Source organism: Kogia breviceps, chromosome 11, assembly GCF_026419965.1.
Source record: "Kogia breviceps isolate mKogBre1 chromosome 11, mKogBre1 haplotype 1, whole genome shotgun sequence".
In the NCBI taxonomy this organism is placed as follows: domain Eukaryota; kingdom Metazoa; phylum Chordata; class Mammalia; order Artiodactyla; family Physeteridae; genus Kogia; species Kogia breviceps.
The window spans coordinates 9,232,873-9,243,655 of record NC_081320.1 but is presented as its reverse complement, the minus strand read 5'-3'; the positions used below and the strand labels follow the sequence as shown (position 1 = coordinate 9,243,655).

General features: G+C 52.1%; 1 protein-coding gene across 1 annotated transcript in view; it reads left to right on the top strand.

Annotated features, from left to right (window-relative positions):
* Window positions 1-608: 608 nt before the first annotated feature.
* The window catches only part of FER1L5 (fer-1 like family member 5), a 50,950-nt gene continuing 40,775 nt past the window's right edge, over window positions 609-10,783 (top strand). Inside the window, exons 1-8 of the mRNA XM_059078462.2 lie at window positions 609-693; window positions 3,084-3,136; window positions 3,731-3,822; window positions 4,542-4,650; window positions 6,251-6,305; window positions 6,765-6,874; window positions 8,836-8,964; window positions 10,210-10,272. Coding sequence (XP_058934445.1) covers window positions 609-693; window positions 3,084-3,136; window positions 3,731-3,822; window positions 4,542-4,650; window positions 6,251-6,305; window positions 6,765-6,874; window positions 8,836-8,964; window positions 10,210-10,272 — 696 coding nt within the window. The remainder of the gene's footprint in view (window positions 694-3,083; window positions 3,137-3,730; window positions 3,823-4,541; window positions 4,651-6,250; window positions 6,306-6,764; window positions 6,875-8,835; window positions 8,965-10,209; window positions 10,273-10,783) is intronic.

The window sequence follows — 10,783 nt, the reverse complement described above, 5'->3', positions numbered from 1 at the left end:
TTCTTTAACCTTACTCATTGATGAGAAAGCTAGTTTCTGTTGGTTAAAGAGAGACTCAAGTCTAGACTCACATTTCCTTTAGAAAAAAGGAGGCCTAACTGTTTGCTTCCACGTTAGGAAGGACTTCTGAAACACCACTGAAATCGTCTTTGATTTCCTTATTTCTTTTCTCAGCTCCCTCCCTTCTCTATTTTCTCACCTAAACTGTGTGACTTTGGCAATGATTCACTCCAGATAACTTGCTTGTATAAGGAGCAGATATTATCCTTCTACCTGATCTTGAAATCAGAAGGACAGTAAGAACGAGAGAGAAAAGAGAATGGAAAGAGGAAATGAAGTTCAGCCAAATTGTTTTGTTTCTACAGCCCTGGTCACCTCAAGCCACCGGCTTCCTACCCTGTGATTTCTTCTTCCTCCCATTCTCCTCATTCCTCTCCAGAACCCAGAACCACCACCCAAGAACCGCTCCCCTTTGTGACATCGCCTCTCTTGCTAAGCAACACACTCGGGACCTTCCTCACCCCCTGAGCCCTGGGAGAAGCCTTGGACCAAGGTGCTCCAAGAAGGAAGCTTTGCCAGAGAAGGACGGAGGGAAGTAGGTGGAGGAGATGCTGCGGCTTGTCGTGCAGTCGGCCAACATTAGCCCACCCTTGAGCCCCCCACCCAGACCCTGCGTGTCCGTGTACTTCAGAGGTGAGAGCCAGGAGCCCCGAGAGGCAACATATGTTCAATGAAAAACTAGATTTATCGGTGCCCTACTAGGTAAAAGATGCCCTGTGTCACAGAAAGGTGAGGTAGACACCGTCTGGCTCTTTCAAATTTATCATCCTTGTTGCTATTATTTCTCTCAGTATGACTCCTCTGCCTCCCATTTTTTCCGGAGAATGGCTACTGGAGAGAAAAAAGATGAATGCTTCTCGGGCTTCTTCTATGAACTAGGGCTGTGCCACAAACTGAGGTTAAAAAAAAAAAAAAACAAGTACCTGCTTCATAGGATGGGGTATTTGAAAAGCTGTGAGGATTTGAAAAGATAATATACAGACAGGTCTATGTACAACTTCTAGTAGTAACTGCTCAATTGTATGAATTACATTTATAATCAACAAAGTCTTCTCGTAAATATAATGCTTTTTGCTCCTCACAACAATTCTATGAGGCAAGGTTATTGTCTCAGTTTTTCATAGATAAGGAAAAAAGTCCAAGAAAGGTGGGAGAGGTGGTGTAAAGGATTTATGAGAGAAAATGAAAAAGGTTAAGTGTATCTATATGACAAAGAGCGGGGATCAAAAAGGGGAAAAGGGAAAGAAAGACGCACAGTCTGTTGGAGGAGAGAAAGGGGGGTGTGGACACAAGCAAATGAGGTTTTCCAGGAAGTGTGCGGAGTGAGAAAATTGGGGCCAGGAGAAAACAGGACACGGTAGTTTCCCAAAGAAATCAGCGAAGACTGAAATTCCTTAAATTTTTTTCTGGCCTGTGAAACGCTGCTTGCTGAGTATGCTGTCACTCAGAGATGGGACGCTCAGCGCTCCAGGTGCACAGGGTGATGTAGGTTTATGTCCCCAGTTTGCGGGTTGAAAGAGGTGTAGTGGAGGTTCAGCGTGTCTTTGCCCTGAGACTAATTTTACGGTGAGCCGGGGAGCAGTCTCATTCCGAACCTCCCAGGCATTGTCTTTCTTTGTTGTTTTTTGTTTTTGTTTTTTTTGCGGTACGCGGCCCTCTCACTGCTGTGGCCTCTCCCGTTGCGGAGCACAGGCTCCGGACGCACAGGCTCAGCGGCCACGGCTCACGGGCCCAGCCACTCCGCGGCACGTGGGATCTTCCCGGACCGGGGCACGAACCCGTGTCCCCTGCATTGGCAAGCGGACTCTCAACCACTGTGCCACCAGGGAAGCCCCAGGCATTGTCTTTCTCCTCCTAGAAATCTCTCTTACAAAGATGCCTACAACCCAGAATCCTGGGTTTGCCCCCAGATTTGCCTACACATTTTTATAACTGAATGTTTGTTTGATATCTTTTATTCCTTTTTCACCTGTCGTTTCCAGCCCCACTTCCCCCATATACCATCCACTACTGTGTCCCCCTTTCCCACTACTGAACAGGCACAGAGAGTCCCCTGCTTCTCCCCCCACCCCCGTCTGTGTCCTCTCTCTTCTCTCTCACATACATACTTACCTTGGGAAGAATCTCAAATTTAGCCATTTAGAGGTTCTTTGCAGGGCTATAGACTGTGCTTTGTTAAAGATATTTCTGGGGGGAGGGTGACACAAGAGGGAAGAGATATGGGAACATGTGTATATGTATAACTGATTCACTTTGTTGTAAAGCAGAAACTAACACACCATTGTGAAGCAGTTATACTCCAATAAAGATGTTAAAAATTTAAAAAAAATAAAAATTAAAAAAAAAGATATTTCTGGGGAAGGCATATTTTAGTGGATAAAGAGCTGTCAACCCATTAGAGATGTTTTGGGATGTATTAGGGTACACTAGCTTTGCTCCGGTCACAACGGAACCCTTAAATCCCAGTGCCTTAACACAACAAAAGTTTACCTCTTGCCCACACCAAGTGCTGCATCGACAGTGCAGATCAGACAACAATCCAGAATGACTCCTCCAAACAGTAGTTTAGGTACCAGCAGCTCTTTGCTTGTGGCTGCAAAGTCACCAGGTACCACCCTGCCAGCAGACAGTGAGAGCGCATGTAGAGAGTGGGGAGGAGGACGGAGACTCTCGTGGGAGATTTTGGGAGCCAGTCCAGGCTGTGCTGAGCATGGATGCCATACTCCGTCGGCCAGAACGAGTCACACGGCCGCACCCAGCTGCAAGATGGCTGGGAGCTACGTACCCAGGAAGAAAATGAAATGAACACATAACATTATCTGTCACATGGGGTGATGTCACTCTTACAAAAAGTGAGAAATTTTGAGATCTCCGGAGTAGGAAAGAATCAGTGCTGTATCACATCTGCTAAGGTAGACTTGATGTTTTCTACATCAGTATAACTCCTACCCCTCTTTGCTCACTTGGAACTAGACTTTGAGATATTTCCTACCACCAATGCTGGCCCCTTGGTGTCTTTGCAGATGTCAAGAGGACAACTCATGAGGTGGAGGGCAATGACCCCATATGGAACGAGGTGAAACACATCAGGCAAAGCCCAGATGAGGCAATGCCAAGCCCAACAGTGAGGCTGGGGCCAGACCGAGCCCAGGAGTCCAGGGAGGGGCCAGGGAGCCTCAGCAGCCTTTCCCAAGGCTGGAACATCGTGCCCTGCGAGTAGCCTCCGAGCTGAGAAGGCTGTGCAGGTCTCAGGGCCACGGCAGCCGCATCTGCCCACAACTCTTGGCCCATCTCACCCACTCTGGGGATGGACCCGTCTTGTCGAACCCGGCCATCCTGATGTTCCCAGAAACCTGAGCTAGAGACAGGGCTCCTTGTGTAGGATCCCCTCTCCTCTCCCATCCATCCATGTCCCCCCACCCAGTCCCCAAACCCCTTAGCTACTAACAAGCCCACAATACTGCAGTTAAGCTGTGGGAGCCCAGGTAGGATATCTGGTCCCTTGGGGAAGGTAGCAAATGCCATCCTCTTAGGAAATTAGACTTGAGGGATATTCCTCAGTTTGAGAGAAACACAGTGCCGGCCCGTTCCCTGCATCTTTTCTAATTTCCTAGGAGGATGGAAAAGGGAGGGGAGAGGGAGGATGCTGACCTCTTTGTGCCTCCTACAGACCCTCCTCTGGCACCTCTGGAACCGCCCCCTGCAAAAGGACTCTTTCCTGCATATCACCCTTCGGGACGGGGACTCAATAAAGAAGGAGAGGTAAGGCAGAGAGAGAGGCAGGAGGGGCCTGATTCTCTGAATAAAGCTACGGCAGATGCTGCATCTCCTGTCTCTAATCTGTAACTCACTCAGATGCAAGGTCCAGAATCCACTCCAGACAGCTAATGCAAAAAAAAAAAAAAAAAAAAGGCGGGGGAGGGGGGCTGTATATGAAGGTTGGGTATATAGGTGGACAGATCAACTAGAAGTAGGAAACTGGGGACCCAGGGGCAGTTCTGTCTCTTCTGAAGGCACAGAATCTCAAATCTCTTTCTCTCTTCCCAACCCTGGCTTCTCATCACAGCCCCATTCTAGTGCCTCACTGAGACTGAGGCTGTGGCATCCCAAGTCAAAATTCCCAGGACAGAGAATCTGATTGGCCCAGCTTTGGTCAGGTGGCCACCTCCTGGTCCAATCAGCTGTTACTTGGCACAGGTCCCATTGCAGAGGAGTGTGGCTGCAGAGCTTCTGGGAAAAGGCTGGGCAGGGCAGAGCCAGTAACTGGGGTGCCCACTGTCCAGGAAGCCCCAAAGCCAATTCCCAGAGAGTTAAGAGCCCTCTGGTGGATGTTCCCAGTCAACTGCATCCTTCCTGAAGCCTCGGTGGACAGCACAGCTTCGAGGAGAGAAAGGCATCTCCGGATAAAGTCATGCCTGGGACAGAGAAGGACACCATTTCCTCTGGCTCAGGAGCTCACACCTGCTCTTCTGTCTCTCCAGGTTCATTGGCCTGGCCACAGTACTGCTCAAGCCCTTGGTGAATAAACCAAGTAAGATCCTGTTCGTGAAGGACCTGACCCTGCTCAACCATTCCATGACGCCCACGGATGTGAGTCGGGCCCTAGGAAGCGGGGGGGTGGAGGAGCGGGGGGCAGCTGGTGAAGCTGAGCTATCCACTCCAGCCGAGTCCCAGTGTGCCCCCAACCCTGCGGGGGACCCATCACACTTCCGTCATCTCCCCAATGCCCTCCAGCCACCTACCCGCATCTCCACCCTTCGTCCACCCATTGAGATTGAGTGTTCAGTTGATTGTCCACTGCTGTCAGCAACTATGCAAGGCCTGGGATACAAAACTGAATGAAGCCCACATCTGTTGTCACTCTCGGTGACAAGTGCTCCAGCACACGGATATTGGGGTCAGTGAGCTATTTCACTGAGGTCAGGAGAGAATGAACGATTCCACTTGGGAGGAAATGGAAGGCTTTACGGGGGAGGTGATTCAGATGTGTGCAAACACGTGAAGACCAACCAGATGAGAACAAGCAAAGGCAATTTATTCCGAGCTTGCTATATAACAAGGGGGTCAGCCACCGTCACTTGGTTTGGACAGAGACTCAAAGGCAGGCAGAGGAGTGGGAAAGCTTTATGGTAGAAAAAAGGGAAGGCTTCAGGCGTGCCCTGACTGGAGGCTGTTGGTGTCGGGAAGCTGTACGTGGACCACCTAGAAGCCGGGCATCCTCTGTGATCGCTTAGGGGTGCATATTTCTCTTTCTCCCATTGGTCCTGAGCTAGAAGAGGGGACAAAATTAAGGGATCTATCCGTTGTTAATCAAATCCCGACTCTTTGTTGCTAGAGTTGGTGGTTGGACTTCCTATGAGTCTGACTCACTGCAGGCTGACCTCCTGGGCTGGTTACTATAGATACCGTGTTAGTTTCCTGAGCTGATTGCTACGGACTGCTACATCCATTGTTATGGATGGTTTTTAAGGAGGGGCATAGAGTTTGCCCAATGGACAGGAAAGGAAGACCATCCCAGGCAGGGGTGTAAGGTACATGTGTGAAGGCTGGAGGGAAAAGAGGCAGCACTGCAGGTTCAGGAAGGGTGGGCTGCCTGCACTGCTGGCACCGGGGGAGGGGGCGGAAGGGGTGTGAAGGTCAGGGAGACCTGAGCCTGGGTAGGTGGCCAGGGGCCAGACGTAAAGGGTCTGTGGTCTATGCTGATGAGTTGTGACTTTACTCTGATAGTTTAGAGCACTTAGGGAGTGTTTAGGGGTCGATTCTGATCATGGTCTGGAGGATGGACAGGCAGTGAGAGTGCTTGCAGGCAGGAGGTCAGTTAGGTGTTTGCTGGAGTTCCCACATGAGGTCGTAAGACGTTGGGCCCGGAGGTTAGCATCAGTGGTTCTAGACTGGTCAACTCTCTCTCTCCTCCCCACCCTGCTGCATCCTTTTCTGTCACCACCACTAATGTGTGCCTCCTCTACTCTTCAAACCCCATCCATGGTAACCCATTGCTCTCTCCCCACCAGTTTATAACTTCCCTCCATCCCAGACCGCACAGGCCCCCAAGGTGTGGTCCTGTGCCATGGCCAGCATCACTCCACCCGGGAAGACTGGGTGTGGCCCCTGCCAGGCTGGACCAGGTTCCAGTGCTATGATCTGGCCAAGGATTGCAGGATCTTACAGCTACCCTGCCTTTGCCTTGCAGTGCACTCTCACCCTACAGGTGGCTCTCATGACCTACAAGGATATCGAGAAGATAGGTACGTACTTCCGTGAGGCTGAGCCCTGCATTTCACCAAGCATAGCTGGATGGGCTCTTGGGGATCTTGGAGACCCAACCATTGAGACCTACAGAAGGATAGTGACCAGGTTAGGGTCTGTAGGCCAGATCTCCGGACACCTGCCTGAGGTCACCTGTCCTCCCAATGTGTCCACTTGTCATCTGTAGACAGAAGACCCAGCCTCCAATGGGCTGCAGAGAGAGGCAAGGATGGCCATTTCCAAGGGCCCCCATATATAGAGTGTGAGGCCCACGGTTGCCCGTGCTGGGTGGAGACCATGGGAACGTCTGGGGAGGATATGTGCCCTTGTCAGGGCCTCTTGGCCATGATTTTAGTCAGGAGCTGGTCACTGGGGATAGAACAATGAAATGGGGGAAATGCCTCCAAGTCTCCTGAGCCCCAGCCTCTGAGAGGCCCCCATGGACTATGTTTCCCCAGGCAATGAAGACCACCTGGCCGTAACGGCACCAGAGGTGGCCAGGCAGAAACAGATGTCTCCCAGCTCCGCCGTACACAAGGCTCTGTCCCCAAAGCCTCAGCACTTCCAGGTGAGGCCGTCCAGGGTGAAAGCCCACGTGATTTGGCCGACACCCTCCTCGTGTTCCCAGGCCATCCCTGCCTCTCCACAAGGTCATGGAGGAAGGTCAGGGTTTCAGATCAGGCTCCAGGTCCTCAGATCTTCACCACATCCTCTGCTCCTCCAGGGGCCATTCTGGGAAACTTCTGCACGTGGCTGAGGCTGGAGCCAGCTGCAGGGGGGTGACAGGGCGCAATGTGGGCAGTGCACACCAGGCCCTGGCCATGCTGGGGAGGCAGGGCTGAGGCCTGGACCCTGCCCTTCAGGAGGTGGCAATACACGCCTAGGCTTGGGCAAGGAGAAGTGAGCTGCACAGCAGAGGCTGAGGAGAGTTCGAGGGGATCCCTGGGAAGCTCCACAGGTTCCACTGTGGATTCTGGAACCCCCATAGCATGGCTTACCAACTTACTTCTGATCTCTAGCCTGTGATCGAACATTTCTGCCCTGGTTGGAGCTGCTCCCCAGCCAGCCACATGCTCAGGAGACTGGGAGTCATCCTTGGCTGCCCCTCCTCCTCATCCCCACCCCCTGCATCCAGTCAATGGCCAAGTCCTAGCTCTTAATATCACCTGACCGCACCCATTGCTCCATTGCCTCTTCCATGCCCTGGTCCCAGACAACATCATCCCTTCTCTGGACCACCTTGAATAGGCTCCTCCCAAACTCCCAGCCCCCCAGCTCTCTCCTGTCCATTTTTCAGTCCAGGTGGTCTTTCAAAGATGTCATTCTTGGGACTTCCCTGGCGGTCCAGTGGTTAAGACTCCATGCTCCCCAAGCAGGGGGCGTGGATTCGATCCCTGGTCGGTGAACTAAGATCCCGCGTGCCGCATGACGCGGCCAAAAAAAAATAAAGTCCTTCTTATCATGCCATGCGTGTGGCTAAAAATGTTCTTAAAAATGAGGACAGGTTCTCAGGACATAACCCAAACTCCTTACGATGGCTTCCCAGGCCCTTGATAACCCAAGCCTGGCCCCCAAGCCACTCTGTCCGCTGCCCCTTCCCTGCCCCGCCCTGCTGTAACATCCTGCGCAACTTACAGTCCCCACTCTCAAGACTTTCTCCCCAGCCACCAGGAGTTTGCACGTGCTGTCGCCTCCTTTGGAGAACATTCCCTCTCCCCATTGGCCCTGGCCCTCTTCACGAGGCTAGCTGGCCACAGGATAGAAGGTCAGCGTGCCCAAATCACTACCCTTCCTATGTATTAGTGCGTAGGGCAAAGTTCTGACGTGAGGGCTGTTTGCCTGGTTTGACCACTCTTGTCTCTGATGGTCAGGTAGCTGCATGTGTATTACTCCTTGAAGGGCCCCTGGACTTGATGGAGGCACAGGAGGCCTCATGGAGAATGGCTGGATCCACGGGCTGGGCTGGGAGAGCTGCGTGCTGTTACTACCTCTAGTCTCAACAGGCTCCCACGACTGTGCCCTGCCAGCTGCCACCATCTCCAGTTCCTTCCCCTGGGGCCTTAGCCAGCCTGGATCTTACGGGTTCTTCTCCCTCCCACCTTCTAATTCTAGGCTCAGACTCCATAGTCCCTTTACCGGGTCTCAGGAAAGTATATAAAAGCAGCAGAAGAAGAAATCACAAATCAGAGATCAAATCACAGATCATAGATTCAACTGCATAGAACTTTAAAATGTTCGATTCCCTAAAATGACCGCAGACAAACATAAAAAGACAGAAAACTGAGATATGTTAGACTTTATTCTGTAACAGGTCCCTACCACCAAGAAACGCCCAAGATGAAAAGGGCAAAGTGGAGGTGACAGTTCCCAGAAAAGGAAAGAGAAGGAAGCATGGCCTTCCCAGGGCCCGTGGAGTCGCTTTCTATCCGCAGTAGATGTCTCTTATCAGAACATATTGTTCGTCTAGAGAAGAGTCCCCACTGGGGAAGGGGAGCCCAAGGTCAAGTTCCCCTGTTTCCTCCTCTGCAGGTCCGAGTGAGGGTGTTTGAAGCCCGGCAGCTCATGGGCAATGACATCAAGCCAGTGGTGAGGGTGGTCATCGGAGGCTACCAGCACCGCACGCGGATCAAGATGGGGAATAACCCTTTCTTCAATGAGGTGGGCAGCACATGCCCTTCAGGGCCGAATGGGGCACTTGGGCCAAGAGGGCCAGCCGAGGGCTGGGCATTTCCTGCCGGCAGCCAGCAAACTTGCTCCCTGACACGGGTGCTTTCATTTGTTTGTTCCACAAACTCTTACTGGGCATGGAGGGCCAAACACTGGGCTTGGCACAGGGACTAGAGAGTGAGTAATTCCGAGCCCTGCATGGGGGGAGCCAGTGGTCTGTGGGGGGCCTCCCACATATGTGAACACGTAAAGGATGAAAACGGGACAAGATTGCAGTACACAGGGACTGCAGCTGCGAAATGCAGGCCCTCTGTAGCCCTGGCCACTGCGGAAGCCCCACCTCATGGCATCACGTCTGACACAGTAGGAACTCCATAAACATGCGCTGAATTAATTGATGACTAGACCACCAAAGAGGAGATAAAAGCACGGTGGGAGCAGGCAGCAGGGGTTGGAGAGGACTCTGAAAAGGCAGGATGGGGAAAGATAATTCAGGAAAAAGGAATAGTGTTCTCAGAGGCCTGGAAGCAGAAGACTGGTTGGCAGAAGTGTAGACACGGGTGTAGTTGGAGGGGAGAGGCCGGAGGTGAGCCTTCAAAATGCCCCGGGAGGGGCCGCGACGGTGAGAGGCCCGCGTACTGCAAAAAAAAAAAAAAAAAAAAAAAATGCCCCGGGGCCCCGTCATGGATGGGACTTGGGAGCCATGGAGGGATTCAAGCAGGAGAGTGACAGGGCCCCGTCTGCATCTGGGGGAGGAGGTTCTGGCTACAGCAGGGAGTGGGGTGCAGTGGACAGACAGGGCGATCTTTTTTTTTTTTGGCCGCGTTGCTCAGCTTGTGGGATCTTAGTTCCCTGACCAGGGATTGAACCCAGTCCCTCGGCAGTGAAAGCGCAGACCCCTAACCACTGGACCGCCAAGGAATTCCCAGGGCGATCTAGAAAGAAGCGGAGGCTTGAATCTCCCTCCCAGGGCAGTTAGCTGGGCCTTGAGCTGCTCCTGACAAGTCCTCCAGGGATCCCATACCCCGCCCTTTTCTGGATAGAAAACCCCTCCAGGACCTGGCAGGCCTCTGCTTCTGTGGGAGGAGGGTGCGGGTGGTAGTGAGCTGAAAGCCATTGAAATGGGCCGACAGCGGGGCAGAAACCTGCGAGTCTGAGGCTTCAGGCTTGCTGAGTCCCTGGGGGAAGTGGTGGAAGGAATGTCTCCTAACCACACCCCGATTCTCTCTGCTTCAGATCTTCTTTCAGAATTTTTATGAGGTTCCTGCAAAATTCTTCGACGAGACCATCTTAATCCAGGTGAGGAGCTGGACAAGGTGGGCCCACTTTCTTGTCCCACCTCAATTCTGGAAAGTGCGTCAGCCCCACATCCTTACCTGTAAGGCTAGAGTCACATCAGATGGTCTTTCTGACCCCCGAGGCAGCATCTCTGCCACCTTCTTTACCCCAGCAACCAGACACCCCATTCATTCATTCATCCATTTATTCATTCATTCAACAAATGTTATGGAGGGCCAACTGATAGGCCCTGAGCTCCGCTCCCAGGTGAACAAAGCAGCCCTTTCCCATGTACCAGGATTCTCATGCCACGTCTCAAATGTCCCCTCAACATAGGACATCCCTTTCTCCAATCAGAGGAGTCCGGTAACAGTGGTGAGCATGTACTTATCAAGTGCTTCCTATGTGCCCAGCACAGGGCTAAGGAGAGCAAGGTTTCTCCCTTGAAGAGTTTACATGTTCTTGAGAAATAGCCAGGACAGCATGCAGTGGAGAAAGTTGAGTGCAACAATTTGCTTTGTGGAGATCAAGT